The sequence below is a fragment of the Trachemys scripta genome, chromosome 3, assembly GCF_013100865.1.
Source record: "Trachemys scripta elegans isolate TJP31775 chromosome 3, CAS_Tse_1.0, whole genome shotgun sequence".
Classification (NCBI taxonomy): Eukaryota; Metazoa; Chordata; order Testudines; family Emydidae; genus Trachemys; species Trachemys scripta.
In genome coordinates this window covers 56295953-56312667 of record NC_048300.1, presented here as the reverse complement: position 1 = coordinate 56312667, position 16715 = coordinate 56295953, and the positions used below count along the sequence as shown (strand labels likewise).

Below are 16715 nucleotides of genomic sequence, written 5' to 3'. Positions count from 1 at the left end.
AACAAATGAAAAGAAGGTGTTTTTTTTCCCCAGGAATGTTTTGTTTTTACTGTACATTTTGTAGCAAAAAAAAAGAAAAATTAAAAAGAAAATAATATTCTGATCACAGGGATGTCATTGTCTAAAACTCCAAGTAAGAAACATGACAAATACAAGATCAAGTACATAGCCATGTCACAATATATCTCTGAATCTTTAAAAAAAAAAAAAAAAATACATAGAGGTTTTTTTGTGGTTTTCCTCTGTGCCTTACAACCTTTCTCCACACGTCTGTTATAAAATAATAATAATAATGTGCAATTTCAAAATGCTTCCCAGCTGACAGATCATTGGGAACAAACAAATAAATAAACAAATTAAATAAAGACAGTTGCTGTAGCCACCAAAATATTGGAAATCACATTAAAGTCACTAAGGACAATGGAGTCAGGTGGATGGACCACGTGCACCCACAACATTCCCAGAACCGCAGCAATGCTCCCCCAAAAGGAACTTGAAAATCAGTTTACAAGCCATAAAGAACCATCATTGGTCTCAGGTAGCAAGTACCTTTGCAAGGGATGGGACAGTGGTCTGGGAAAAGGTAAAGGGGCAAGATGCAAGTGACACTTGGGAGACCATCTATTCTGAGACATCCAATTCTAACTTGTTTTCCGTGGCTAAATAGGAACATCCCCATTACACTTATAATCCCCTTAAATGCTCAGAGACCTGCACTTCCTGCAATGCTACTGATACAGACACGCCCTGTTGTGGCGACTGACTGGACAAAGAGCTTTCTGTGGCAAACGAGCTAAAGTCTGCATTTTCTTTATCAGTCGAACAGGGTGACAGAATAACCTTGGCCAGCAGCAATTTGTATTAATAATGTGTAGAGTTCACCGGAGCAGCTTTTGTTTTCACCTCTCTCTTGCCTTTTATATGAAATCTTGAATTTTTTCCCCCCTCCGGGATAGCAAAAGCCCCACTGATATGAATAGCTGTTGCAATCTGCCTTGACAAGCAGCGACCATGAAGGAGATGGAAGAAAGATGATTATTTTTAAAATTTATTAGCCCCCTAGATTTCATTTTCCCAGGACATAAAGGGTGGTGTTGAAGGCGGGTTATACAGTACACATCGAGAGTTTAATCTTTGTACATATCCTTGGTTTCATCACAGGGATTTGATGATAGAATAAAAACAAAAAGGAAAAAAGAAATCCCTTTTTCCTGCAAAAAACCACCCCAACCAAAAACCCCCTCAGCTCAACAATGGGGGGCGGGGGAGAAATTTCCATATGTTTTTGATAACACCAAGAGATTAAGCTGAAAAATCGATCTGTTCTGTCCCCACAGATGCCCTTAGTGTAGTTCTGTGATGACACGCACAATTACAGCCAGTGACATACTTGCATCAGTCTTCTATCCACGAGAGTGTACTTCATAGGTTACCAAAAAGGGAAGGAAAAACCCCCAAACCCTTTGAATTAAATATGTGCTGCTAAACCCACTTTAATCCTCGTTTAAGCTTGTTTGTCGGGTCACCGGGAGGCCAGGAGACTTTTGGAAAGCAATGCTAACTACAACTGGTAAATTCCTTGAAATGTTCACACTCCATTTTGTTGGGACTGGACATTAATGGGGCCACAGGTGCTTATTAGCATTTCATTACCTTTTTCCTCTTTTGTTATCTTATTTTTTTTATTTACCTCTCTCTCTCTCTCTCTCTTTTTTCTTTTCTCCAACATGGTTGAGCATATTCCCTCCCCCCTTTTCATTTTCATGGCTTTTCAACAAAACCAAATTTTATTACATTTGATGTAATTAGGGAGAAGCGAGGGGGGAGAAGCTCTTATTTACACTGTGCTTTCCATTACCCATTCTGAACTCCCATAAGTCCCTTTTGCCCCTGCTAAGTCATTGTCGTCATACTGCAAGAGCATGCCATTCACCGAGAGGCTGCGCTTTGTCCAAATATGGGTTATCTTTTTGGGGTAGGTGCAGCATTGAGATGTGGCAAAGTCCCCCATGTCAAAAGAATGGCTACGTTTAGTTTTCCCCTCCAGTGGTAACATGAGGAGACTACGGAATTTTGACTCCTGTTGGCCCAGAAGCGGCTCTTTGTCCGAGTGGCGGGCCACTGTGGAAGTTCTGGAGTCTACCGTGTCCTCCTTTTTTTGACACTTCAGTTCCAGGGAGGCAAAAGCTCCCATTAGCCGATCAATGTTATGTTTTGACCTAGAAGGAGGCCTCCACTTACTGGACAATGTGCCTTGTTCACTTTGGAGGCTATAATCATCACAGTCGCGGCTATTCACTGAACTAGAAGAGGAGGAGATGCTGCTCTGTACAGATTCGCAGTTAAACTCCATGAGTTCATTTCTTACCACCACTTTGGGGTTGACTTGGGGCAGGACCCCGTTTTGAACAGGTTGAGCTCCATTAGTCTGTGAGTAGACATTGCTGACATTGGCCATCTTCCCCTGGGAATTGTTACAAACTTTATACCGGACCATGAGTATGACGATGAACACCAGTAGAGTCGCCACAATGATGCCTCCAATGACTAAGATCATCGTCCCACCCAGAAACTGGCTGTGCATGGATTGGCACTGAGGATAGTCCTCTTTGGTGAAGAACTGGGCACACCCCACGACGTTGGTGGCTGTGAGTGTCGTGGCAGTGTCATCCCACATGGCCAAGACACAAAGGTCATAGCCCGTTCCAGATACAAGGTTGTTTACCACAAAGGCTTTGTTTGTAGCAGGGATCATCCTTTAAGAAAAAAAGAAAATTAGGTTAGAGTTTAATGGGAAACAGATACACCATTTGTTAATTACCAGTGGAGATGGGCCTGATCTGTAAAGTTCAGACCTAGATCCAAACTTCCTCAAAGGTCAGGAGTGCTCAGACGTAAGGTTTTTCTTCAGGTCCATCTCTCCTGTAGTTACAGAAGGGAACAAGAGTAAATAAAACCAGCCTGGCCTGTTCCTCCCAAAGTATTTGTATCCAAATTCAGAGTGTATATGGTGTAACCAAGGCTGGGTGAACAGCTCCAGGAACATAAACCTCAGCCTGTATGAACCAACCCTGACTGAGTCTGCCAAATGACCCTCAACTTTGCCCTGCTCAGGACCAGCAGCCTTGACATTGTTTCACGAGGGTCGGGAAATTTGCATTGTGATATGATGATGATGTTTACATTGCAATACCAACCTACAACAGTCTGCTTTTGGTGCATACAGATGGCAGACAGCCATCTTTCTCCTTCTCCCTACACTGTGAAGGATGGATCCTTGAAATGCAGAGATCTCATCTGCTGGAAATTTCTGCATGTGACCACCTTTCTCAGATGGGGTGGAAAAGAAGTATCTGCAACAAATGCAGAGGCGTGGTGGGAAGGTGTGAGATTGGATTAGAAGAGCAACTTTGTTTTGGTAAATCCAATCAAAACCAAACAGTCCCAACCTTGCCACAAATGAATAGAATATAAAAACAAAAGATATGCCTGAGTTGTGTTTGCAAAATATGGAGTTGTGCATGGAAAAAGACAATGGGCTTTGCAAGATGGGTGGTCGCTAATGGGTCTAATCCTCTGTTGCTGTGCATCTTGGGCAGTCATTTACACTAATACGACCCTGGAGCAAAGTAGATGTAAAAGCACCATTAAATCAGAATGGTGGTGTTCTAACTGCAGCCACTCCGCATTCATGTTACACTGGCATACATGATGGCACAAAGTGCAGGGCGGTGGAGAACCAGGCTCATGCCCGGTTTACGTGTTCTACATGTAACTGAGAAGCAGCCTTTACATTTTTTATCACACGCATGTCTTCAGACAGCATCCTGATGGCTTAGAATAGTGGGGAAAAAGGCAAATTAAATATAATAAGCCTGAGTCTCATTTATATCTCAGGCAACTTATTGCCACTCTAGCTTACTCCCACTCTAAAGCCCATTTACACTGCTAGAGTGTTTCTGAAGTGGCTTTAGACTAAAAGAGAATCAGGTCCAGCCATTCAAATCTTGCAGTCTTTGTACAGGCAAAATCCCTATTGACTTTTGCCTGAATAAGGCCTGAGTGGAAATTGAGTAAGAATTTCAGGATTTCACCCAGAGTAACCTGAGATTTGAAATATAAAACTACGGAGCCAGAGACCATCTAGTTAAGAACTGCTGGCCGAGGTTTGTTGCTGACAGTTATGTATTGATATACTGTCATATTGTATGTCTGGGTCAAAGCTAAGACCTTCAGCAGACTCAGATATAGATAGGAAGTCTTTGCCTACTGCATCCCTCTCCCCTTTGTTCTGCAGCTTCAGCAGATTTACCATACTGTTACCATACTGGCAAACAACAGGAACAATTATATGTAAGGTATTTAGGTATTTACTTTGTAGCTGATATTCAACAGAGACAACTGATGGCACCTCATTACCTGCAGTAACAACCTTTGTGTGATCCTCCTCCCCCCAAATCTCTAGCATTTGGTCACAGAAGACAAGGTTAAAATACAAAATGATTGAGAAATTCACACACAGCTCTTTCCCTGGTGACATTCCTTCACATGTGCTGTGCTGTCATACCTCACTAGCATTCCATTGATGACAATGGTATCTGCAGAGTATTCCTGGAACATTAAGTAATAGTAGATGTGTTCAACCAGACATACATGTAATAATCACCAGGATGGCATGTGGATAATGCCTGAGGCTGGCTGCTTATGTAGCAGTTCAAAAAGGTGTGTTCTTCCTGGACATGCTAGACCAGAATCTCAGGTGCAGTATGGCTGCTCTGCACTACACTGCCAGTGTAACCAGTCTCTAAAGCCAGTGTAACCATCTCAGGGAGGATCATTTCCATGTACAAGTGATCTTCCAGCAGTAGAGCAGACACATAGACACTTACACCACTCAATCATCTGTTGCCAGGGTAGCAGGGAAAATGGCATGGCCAGAAGAAAGGCAGTGTAGTTGTCATGCCCCTAAACCACGCCAATCCTTCAGGTGTATTTTGGCCTTGGGTAGCCATTGCAGTCAGCACAAATTAGAGCCGCCCACAGGTTGTTCTATCACCAGCCTGCACCCGAAGAAGTGGGCTGTAGTCCACGAAAGCTTATGCTCTAATAAATTTGTTAGTCTCTAAGGTGCCACAAGTACTCCTGTTCTTCTTTTTGCAGTAATATCAGAGCAGTGTAAAGGTGAGCAGTAAGCCACCTTTGCTTGCGTGTGCACGTGCATGCACACACACGTCACAACTTGGGTCTCTGCAGTTTGGCCACAGCTGAGGAACTGGCTTATTGCTTTTAGAACACTGTAGGCAAAGTAAGTATTGCACAGAGATGCCTGGAAAATTGGGCCACCCAGCAGGTGCATTCTAATTTCTACCTAGACCTACCTGGGACATTTAGTATCAGAGCGGATGTGTTCTGCACAGACACAGGCAGGATACTCAGGAGCACCTCAGGTACATTCGGTAGTGCAGCAGGAGTGCTGTACCTGCCATCTCTAGAATGTTCAATCTAGAGCTGCTGCTGATTGCGCTTCCCCCCAATGGTTCTAGAGGCGTTATACCTCCAGTCACCACAACTTGGGCAATAAGAACAGGAGTACTTGTGGCACTTTAGAGACTAACAAATTTATTAGAGCATAAGCTTTCGTGGGCTACTGCCCACTTCTTCGGATGCATATAGAGTGGAACATATATTGAGGAGATATATATACACACATACAGAGAGCATGAACAGGTGGGAGTTGTCTTACCAACTCTGAGAGGCCAATTAAGTAAGAGAAAAATTTTTTTTGAAGTGATAATCAAGCTAGCCCAGTACAGACACTTTGATAAGAAGTGTGAGAATACTTACAAGGGGAGATAAATTCAATGTTTGTAATGGCTCAGCCATTCCCAGTCCTTATTCAATCCTGAGTTGATTGTATCTAGTTTGCATATCAATGTAACAAAGCCCGATGCAAACTCTGTCCACATATCTATTCAAGTGACATCATCATAGGACCTAATCATATCAGCCATACCATCAGGGGCTCGTTCACCTGCACATCTACCAATGTGATATATGCCATCATGTGCCAGCAATGCCCCTCTGCCATGTACATTGGCCAAACCGGACAGTATCTACGCAAAAGAATTAATGGACACAAATCTGACATCAGGAATCATAATACTCAAACACCAGTGGGAGAACACTTTAACCTGTCTGGCCATTCGATGACAGACCTGCGGGTGGCTATCTTACAACAGAAAAACTTCAAAAACAGACTCCAACGAGAGACTGCTGAGCTGGAATTGATATGCAAACTAGATACAATCAATTTAGTCTCTAAAATGCCACAAGTACTCCTGTTCTTTTTGCGGATACAGACTAAAATGGCTGCTACTCTGAAACTTGGGCAATGTTCCTCTTCAATGCATGTTCCACACCACTGCCTGGGATAGCCATACTTTAGTCCTTAGAATACAATGCCACTAGGGCAGAGATCATAGCATCTTCTGTGTTTTGCAGATTGCCAACCACCCTATAAACAATAATAGTGAAAAAATGCACAGCAAGAAATGGGAGATCGCATTTGTTCAGATTTTACTATTGGAGCCCTCTGCTAAGTAGCCCAGTTTGCACATGTACATTCATGTTGCCCAGTTACTCTTGCTGGTTAATACTGTATCTGTCCTTCTGTGGAGTCTGTCAGTGATTAATGTGCTTCTCTAAAGTATTCACACCCCTCAATCCCAGACTTTCTGGCCTATGTGGAAGCAGGGACATAGTACACATCTCATAGACAAGCCTGGTCTCATGAGATTTCCTCCTCAGCTTGCAAAGACATAATGATAAGTCTGATTTCTGAATGCTGAGGGGGTGAGGCACAGAAATCAGTTAATGTTTGCAAAGTGCCTTCAGCTCCCCCAATGAAATCGACTATCACTATTGCTGTCTGAACCAAACCGTAGCCCATTAGTAGCCTGAACGTAGCCCTAGGGATTCTGCCCAGCTGTGGTTTTAAAGAGTCCTTTTGGGTCTGCGCTAACTCCCTATCATTGAGTGCGGTGTTCCGTGATTAACAGTGCTCAAAGTGCAGAGCAGCTGCGAAAGACTCCCCCACGTGATGGAGCAAAGTAAAGATTGAAGTGGCATCTCACAGCTACCCATGTTGTGGATAATCAAAGAGTCATCAATATCCCAGAGTGAAAATGTGTCTACATTGATTTTAGGTATGGGGACTCTTAAGTGCTGCCATCAATCACAGCAGACCAGTAATAAGTTTGGGGGAGGGAGGATTATTTCAAACAGAGTACCATGAAATACTTTAAAGATTGGGTAACTTCATGAAAACAAGATCATCCTCTTCAGATGCAAGAGAACTAGTTCTGAGTTTAGTTGCTTAACCCCTACAGTGCTTGAACCTACTACTTATTTCCATATTGAGCTCTTCTATTACAGGAATATTCATCTGAATGTCATGCAGGGTGGGACATCTGAAGTACATTTATAGAACCATACGTAACCCTTGGCTTTAGAGGTATTATGGAAAGATGATCACCTTTCCATAAGTAAGGTTGCAACCAGGTTCCTTTATAAGCCTATTATTAGCCTTTACGCAGCTACAGCTGTGCCTAGCAAAATTGATTGAGCTTAAAAAAAATACTAGCGTTCCCCTGAAGGCTATGTTTTTTTTCTGGAAAGTTTGAAGAAACTTAACCAAACTACATTTGAGTTCCAAGTCATTAACAAATTGCCCTGCATTGAAATTTTGATTCGTTTCTCATGTTTCTTTGTGCCCCTCTTGGTTAAATAGCTAATTGCTGCCTCTTTGAACATTCCACACAGTTAAATCTCCAGGAAAATTCTTGTCTGGTCCATATTTGAATAAAATAGGTTATAAACGAGTAAAGCTGTTAATGCTTGTTATATGTAACTGTAATGATTATGGCCCCTTTAGATGAAATTCACCTATGTGTGCACCTGACAAATACAAGACTTATATACCATTTAAACACCATTTTGAGGGTTTAAGTGGGACTTAAATGGTGCATAGGCCTTGGGATGACCCTGCTGATCAGCTACTCTCTGGTGGTTTAGAGAGAATATAATCATCCACTTTGGCTATGTGTACACTCACGACAGAGTGTAGACTACAGACACTGCATGCTCAGCTAGCATGGGTACAAACAGCAGCGTGGATGGTGAGATATGGCTTACACAAGTGCTCTTCATGCCCACGGTTTTTATCCTACCCGGTCTGCGGCATGCCCAAGCAGCTGCTGGAGCTTCCCCCACTGCCAGAGCCTTTTACTACGACGTGTAGCTACACATGTAGTACCTAGTCACTACATGCCACCCTAAGTGTAGACATAACTCTGCTTGATAAGGAATAGTTGAGGGTGTCAGTGGAGTTCTTCAGTACCACATGCAGTGGTGTTTGAGGAGTGGGGGAAAAGCTGGGCATTTTTAAATGCTCCTAAACTCTGCAGGACTGGGTGAGCTAGAAGGAGTTACAGGGAATGGAGGACCCTGTAGAGCTCCTGAAAAAGCCAACAACCATACAAGGAAATAAACTGGCAAAAAACTACTAATTTTAAGCTAAGGTTGCTACTATGCATTTCCTTTTACAGTTAAAGAAATCTAAGCCTTTAAAAATCTGGAAATAAACACTCTGGGAAAGGCAATAAATACTCAACTACACTAACAGTTCAAACAGTTGCTTTCACATTACATAATCCAAAACCAACCTTACCTCATCCCTGGCTAGACAATCCATCTTATAGGGATCCACTGGCAACCTAATTATAACAAGCGGAAGTTTGGTGCCATTAACCCATTCCCTGCCAACTCTTGGCTATGAGCTAGACACCGCAAAACACCTCCTCTGACCAAATCATTTCTATATTTATTCCCTTACCCTTTTCCTTCTGGGTAGGAAGAGCAGACAAATAACTCCATCATGTTAATGCAAGGATTCAGATAACGGATATTGAACTTAAGGTTACTACTAAAGTGTCTCACTAGAGATTAAAAATGTCCCAGGAAATTAGGAGATTCTCCCACATAGGAGTCTGCGTGCTACGCATTTAGAAATGCTGTCTTTCCAAAATGAAATGAGTTTGCAAGTCTCAACTTTGGGATTGTAAAAAACTGGAATTGCAGGAGGTTTTACAGGTCAAGACTGAGACACGTTGGAAGAGCTTTATGGGAGCCAGAAATGGAATAGCAGAGGTGCTATAGGGGAAGACTGAAGTGCATTGGTAGATCTTTGAGTGGAAGAGGAAAGTATGCATGGCTCCCATATGGATTATGCCTGCCTCGGTCCCATGCTTTTAATCTCTTATTTTGCACGAGCACTAAAATGAATGGATCACAACAAAACAAAACGGCATCTCACCTCTCAATGGTCTCAGCTCCCCTTTTTGAGTTCAGCCCTGTTTTGCTTCCAGCACTTTTTCCCCACTGAGTACATACCAGGCAATCTTGTAGCCACAGCATAGTGCAAACTGCTTTTGTGATATCTTAGCTAGGCCCATGGCTTCATTTAAACAAATTAGGAAATAAAAGACTTTGAAAAGCCAGCAGCAACGGTTAATTCCCAGGGCTTCTGTGGACCTCACTTTCATTCCTGGCTAGCAGGGACAAATGTGGAGGGCATGTGGCCTTTTGGATAGAGCACTGAACTGGGACTCAGAAGACCTGTGCTCTAGGTCCTACTCTGTCACTGGCCTACTGGGTGACCTTGGTCAAATCTCTTCAGCTATCTGTGCTTCAGTTTTCCCATCTGTAAAATGGGGATAATGATACTGACCTTTGTAAAGCACTTTGAGATCTACTGATAAAAACACTATGTAGAAGAGCTATGTATTATTATTATAACATAATATACAAATGTCCCCATCCCTTCTTTTCAAGCATTAGGGAGTACCTGTGGGGAATTTAGGGGTTAACATTCCAGCAGATGTGTGTGTGGAGCAGATGGATTAGGGGGAAGATAGATCAGACTTGTTGAGTAGGTTATTTCATTCCAACTTTCCGTCTTTCTAGGGATAAGATACCAACTATTCTTAGCCTGAAATTGGCTGCAGTAATCAGAGAACTTGAGCTCCAACATCCAGCCCCTGAGTATGATTGAATGTTAAGAAGGAGAAGCATTTAATGACTAATCGGATCTTTGTCAAATGTAGGTGCAACATTTCCCCGGGCAAATGCTGAGGGAATGCAAGCTGGCTTGTGTCAGGGCAAAAGGCTAATGAATGCAAGAAGGCTAAGAGTTTGGCCAAACATACATTTGTCTCAAAGCTTTACCAGTTCTTGCTGTAAAGACATCTCTTTTTCAATAGCCCATCTCTTGAGTCCTAGTTTAGTGCCCTGTTGATATCTCCCATGCGACCCTTGTGTGTGTTAGCCGTAAAGGTACACTCCCTGCATTTCAGTAAGATTCCCTTTAAGATCTTATATTCTACCATCGAAATTGGAGAGGAAATGACACATTAGATCATTTAGTGTAATAGCACCACGCCTTCACCTTCCTCATCTTCATTGTTCTTACATACACACACACCCCTATTCTTTCCCCCCACTTTTCCTCCCCTTTCTTCTTCCCCTTCCAAAGTGTGTGGAGGAGGCTGGTGAGAAAGAGAAAGGGAAGTTGGAGGAGAGAGATAAGGGAGAGAAAGGAGTGGGGGAGCCCAAAATAAAAAGTAGACATTTTTCTGTTTTTGAGAAATGAAACAAAAACATATTTGAACTGAAATAACCATTTTCATTTTCCTGAAAGAAAGAAAGAAAGAAAGAAAGAAAGAAAGAAAGAAAGAAAGAAAGAAAGAAAGAAAGAACTTTGTTAAATGAGTTTCCCATGAAAAAAAATCAGTTTGGCAAAATCCTGTTTTTGGCAGGGAAAAAATTCAGCTAACTCTAGGTGGAGCATTGACGAGGGTATAAGCAGGGTGGGGTACTGCACTGTAAATGAAGTTCCCAGGATGAATTTGGTCAGGATTAAAGTCAGAATGAGCTAAAAGGGGAACAGTTCAAGAAAAAGATATGAGAGGAATAAAGTGGTCAGGGTGAAAAAGACTGGATTAATAGAAATTAGGCTGAGGTAGTGGGAGAGCAAAGAATGAAATTCATGCTTGCACAGAGGGCCAGTACAAGGCCTTTAAGCCCTGTAGAACTTCTGTGGTGCACAGACCTCACACTGGCAGGCAAAGTAGGAAAAGGGTGAGAAAATGAGGACAGGTAGAGCGAGAAGAACCTGAAGGAGGAGTGGGTGAGGTGAGTGAAGATGAGAGGGTGAAGCAAAGAAGGTGATTAGAGTGGAGAACATGGAAGAGTCAATGCAGTGGGAAGCTCCAGAAAGACAAACAGACAGACATAAGTATAGCAATCAGCGGGATTAAAGCATGCAAACATGCATGTGAATGACAGCACTCAAAATGATGGAAACAGATCAACAGGCAGCTGAATTATGATCAAGGACACAGAACCTGATTGATACAAAGGTGAACGCCAATCAGTGCAGGTGAAGCAAATATGAGACAATTAGGAAGGCAGAGGACTGAAACAGTGCAGTGGAAAGGGCCTAGCTGGGAGCATGCCAGATATTTTAAGGAGCATGGGGACAATGAAGATCAGAGGGGGACTGGAGAGATCTGGGCCCCAGCAGGAGTGGCTGAGTCAACTTTTGGCTGCATGTTCAGTGGGATGGTATTCCTCATTGTTGCCAACACTTGTAATTTTATTGAAAGTCGCATGATATTTGGTGGTGTTCTTAAAGCCTCAGCTCCTGGAGTCATGTGATAAGGTGAGAATTTCAGCTAGCCTTGTAAAAAAAAAAATAAACTGTGTTTCTAATCTTTGTGGCTGCACAGAAAACATGACCTGAGTTTATCCTAAAGGATCAAACCCCAGCAGAAAAATAAAGAAAATACCAATTTTATTTTTTTCAGTTGCATTATTTTGAGGCCTGACTTATGATTTTTCAGTGCTAGCAGTTGACATTACTGATGAAGTGAGAGAGAAAGTTGCTTATAGGAGGATGCTAGGACTTGGAGCTTCAGTAGTGAGTGGTACAAGAGGCACTGTACATAAGGGATGGGACAAAGGGGGAGCTGGGTCCACTCCCCTCTGGAGCCCTGGGGAAGAGGTAGTTGGTATTATTGGTGATGGGCCCAATTCTTCTGCCATCTACACCCATGTAAGGAAATATTTGGCTGAATGTTGAGTGGTGTACAGTGTTCCTAAACTGAACAGTGCACCCAGAACCTCTCAGCAAACATTTGCCCCGCCACTCACCAATACACTCATGACTTTTCTCCTTTTAATATTTTCCTTATTTTACAACAGCCTTAATTTTGCCTTGTGATGGAACAATCATCATGAGAGCCAAATCCCTCCCCACCTTTCTGAATCCTGTCTCCTCATCACTCACACATCCAGCCACTCTTCAGAGAATTCATCTTGTCAGATGAGCCCCCTGGTACATGTCATCTCATTATTGTTTCCTAATTTGATTATGCTCTCTTTTGCTCACTTGGTAAAAGGCGGGGGTGGGGGGAGAGGAAAAAGTCAAAGGCAAGTTATAAGTCTGATGTGAAATAATGAACCAGAGCGATACACCCCCTGAGCTACAGGGAAGAAGAAAGGCACACCTGATACTGTATTTTAGGGAACATTAATTAATGGTTAAATCTATTAGGTAGTTGGATAGTGTTCTAACAGAAGGATTAAAAGACATTTAAAAGGAGATAGAACAAAGCACTGGGAGAGCATAACCTAGGCCTCTAGGGAACAATCGTGCACTGTCTGGGGAACAGAGTCTATGTAACCTGGTGAGTTCCTTCCATCTCCAGGTTCCTTTGTTCTATGATACATTTCTTCCATTAGAATTTTCTTCAGACTCTTGCCTAGAGCAAGGAGCCACAAGCTAGCTGTGCTGGAGAGCCACTTCTGACTGAATGGAGAGTCACAAAACTCACTATGTAACAGCCTGAGTAGACATAAGTCTGGGGAATGGTGTTGAGCTCCTTGATGTGACCCTTCCCCAAGTTTGGGTGTTTGGGTTCTGGGTTTTGGTTCAGGCCCATTATAGAGATGGGTCCAAGCTTCTACCACACAACCTAGTCATTCCGAGCTTCTCTGAACGTCCTGGTTTTGAATGAAAAAATCGAGCCTCGTGCACTTTCCCCTGACACACTTGGCGCTGGCCACTGTTGGAGATAGGATGCTAGATTAGATGCAGCCCTGATCTTATCCAGTATAGCAATTTGAGTGTTCCTATGTGGAAGTATGAAAATACCAGAGCGGCTGCCCTTAGGGTCTGCCCTGTCCAACTAGAAGCAGAATTACCAGAAATCTCACAGAACAGACTGACCTCAAGATCTCCTCCAGCTTCATTTAGCAAACCAAATTGACTCGGAGGTGCTTGAATAAATAGCTGACTATTTGTATGCCTGTGTGAATTAACCTGTAATTCTGACCTTTTTGAGGTTCTCCCGTAATGCTCCCATGAAAAAATAAGCTTTCTGGAACAGGAAATGTAGCAAACTCATCCCTGCCTAGGAACTTCATGGCTGTTACTGTACTACAAACCTTACACACACAGAACTTCAAAGCAGCATGGGGAAGAAACTTGGGTTCTCCCATTTTAATAGCACCATCTCATGCCACTTGAACTAAAGGAGAATCTCCACTAACTGTGAGCAGCATAGGTGCTGTGACACAGAATTGAGCAGTTCTGATTCCATCCAGTAGAGGACAGCAGAGTACATACACACCAACCAGTTCATCTGAGAATGCTCCACTCAGGTAGGGAGGCTAGCTGAATGGCTAGTAATGACCCAAGGTGTTTACATTAAAAATACTGGCAAAGCATTTAGGTTTTGTTGTCAGATGCAGGTAAGCTACACATACGAGAATTACTTCTGCATGAGTGCCCAAAACATGGCCTGGAAGCTAAATTAGCCTGCAGAGTCCTAAAAGGAGGCCAGTAGCTGCTCCTTTTCCTGTAGCCACAGGGTGAGGATAAAACTGACCAGCTGCAGGTTTTTATTCATTGCTATTGAACTCAACAAATAGTTTTAATTGATCTACTAAGTAAGATTTAAGGCCAGACACATATTAAGGCTGTGCATGTTTTACTTCTTACACAGCTGTCTATACTGTCATATACACACAAGGTGGGACTTGTGCTGAAGCCCTCAACTCCCAGTGTAGTCTATGAGTCATAGTCCATGGGCTAAGCATGCATCCTGTGACATTAGGGAACTTTTGCTGAGGTCAGCTGAATTCATTTAGGAAAGGATTCCTCTTGCACACTCAGACTAGCCATCTCCCTTTAACTCTTGAGCGAAATGGTTATTTATCAAAAAGGCAAGAGTAGACCACTGGGAGGAAGGGACCTGTAGGTATACAACCTATCGTTCAAATCAGCCACTGTGCCACATGACTGGCAGATAGCTAATGTAACACCATTTTTTTAAAAGAAGTTTCAAGTGGCAAACCAGGCAATTACAGGCCAGTATGCCTAACTTCACTACCGGCAAATTGGTTGAAATTATCATAAAGTACAAAATTATCAGGCACATAGATGAACATGATATTTTGGGCAAGAATCAACATGGCTTTAGTGAAGGGAAATAATCACTGACAAATCTATTAGAATTCTTTGAGGATGTCAACATACGTGGACAAGGGTGATCCAGCTAATATAAATGTACGTGGACTTTCAGAAATTCTTTGACAAGGCTCACCAAAGGCTGGTAAGAAAAATAAGCAGTTATGGGGTAAGAGGGAAGGTCCTCTCATGGATCAGTAACTGGTTAAAAGATATGAAACAAAGGGTAGTAATAAATGGGCAGTTTTCACAATGGAAAGAGGTAAATAGCGGGGTTCCCCCAAGGATCTGTATGGGGACCTGTGCTGTTCAACATATTCATAAATGATCTGGAAAAGGGGGTGACAAAGTTTGCAGATGATACAAAATTACTCAAGCCAGAGAAGTCCAAAGTTGACTGTGTAGAGTTACAAAGGGATCTCACAAAACTGGGTGACTGGGCAACAAAATGGCAGATGAAATTCAATGTTGATAAATGCAACGTAATGCACATTGGAAAAAATAATCCCAACTATACATATAAAATGATGGGGTCTAAACTAGCTGTTACTGCACGAGGAAGAGATTTTTGAGTAATCCCGGATAGTTCTCTGAAAACATCTGCTCAGTGGCAGTCAAAAAAAGCTAAAAGAATGTTAGGAACCATTAGGATACTTGAATACCACGTGCAGTTTTAGTCACCCCATCTCAAAAAATATATTAGAATTGGAAAATCTACAGAGAGGGCAACAAAAATGACTAGGGGTATGAAACATATGAAGAGAGATTTAAAACAAAAACGGGGACTTTTCATCTTAGAAAAGAGATGACTAAGGGGGGATATGATAGAGGTCTATAGTCATGAATGATGCAGAAAAAGTGAAAAGGGAAGGCATTATTTACCCCTTCACACAGAACAAGAACCAGGGGTCACCCAATGAAATTAACAGGCAGTAGGTTTAAAACAAAGATAAGGAAGTACTTCTTCACACAACTCACAGTCAACCTGTGGCTCTTGTTGCCAGGCGATGCTGTGAAAGCCAAAAGTATAACTGGGTTAAAAAAAATTAGATACATTCATGGAGGATAGGTCCATCAGTGGCAACCAGCGAAGATGGTCAGGGACACAACCCCATTCTCCATGTGTCCCTATCCTCTGACTGCCAGAAGCTGGGATTGGACAACCGGGGATGGATCACTTGATAATTGCCCTGTTTTATTCGTTCCTTTTGAAGCGTCTAGTACTGACCACTGCTGGAAGACAGAATAGTGGGCTAGATCTGGGTTGGTCTGACCCAATAGGGCTGTTCTTACATAGACATATCAAATTTGGGTATTCTCTGAGTAAGTGCCTAAATACAGTTTCATCCTTTTACTCTGAGGTCTAATAGTTAAATAAAGCATTTACTGAAATCTGAGACTCTGTCCTTCTTTGAGAATATATTTTAAAGCACAGACTAGTTGGAAAACATAGTATGGGGGCAGGGGCAGGTAATATATATTATTGAAGGGAATATTGAAGCCCTGCTAGGTCAGAAAAGTAGCTTTGATTTACACACACTGTAGGGGGGAGATAAGGTGAATTAAACACCTAAGGCTAGTTCAATAGTCTTGTCCAGGAATATGTTCCTTTATTCAAAAGTCTCAGACAGATTAACGGCTATTCTCACAAGGTTAGAGTAAATTGACAAAGTCACACCTGTAGGCCAAAGACTGTGACATATTCCTTACACCATGGCACTGGGACAGACATGGAGTGATTTGCCCAAGGTCACCCAGCAGGCTAATGGGAGAGCTGGGAATATAGCCCCCCTGAACCTCAGTTTGGTGCTTTACCCACTAGGCCACAATACTGAATGCACTGCAGGAAAAAATAACATAGACAATGTTTGTCAGGTCTTCTATTTCCAGATACTGACTATATATATCTATATCTAAGTACTTACGTGGTCCTCCTCTGACCCAACAGCAGAAGACAATGCACAAAAGATAGTTTTGATGTGTACAGCAGATTTCTCAGCATTAATTGTGGAAGAGTTAAGGACTGCCTCTCGGCAGAATGACCTCAAGTGAGCTTTGTCAAATTGTATGGATGGGAAAATGGTCAAATCAACACTGGACAAACTCATTCTATTTCAGAGTTTCA

General features: G+C 42.4%; 1 protein-coding gene across 1 annotated transcript in view; it reads right to left on the bottom strand.

The window, feature by feature from the left end:
- Positions 1-1043: 1043 nt before the first annotated feature.
- Positions 1044-16715, bottom strand: part of LRFN2 (leucine rich repeat and fibronectin type III domain containing 2) — a 54561-nt gene continuing 38889 nt past the window's right edge. Inside the window, exon 2 of the mRNA XM_034764792.1 lies at positions 1044-2756. Coding sequence (XP_034620683.1) covers positions 1838-2756 — 919 coding nt within the window. The 3' untranslated portion in view covers positions 1044-1837. The remainder of the gene's footprint in view (positions 2757-16715) is intronic.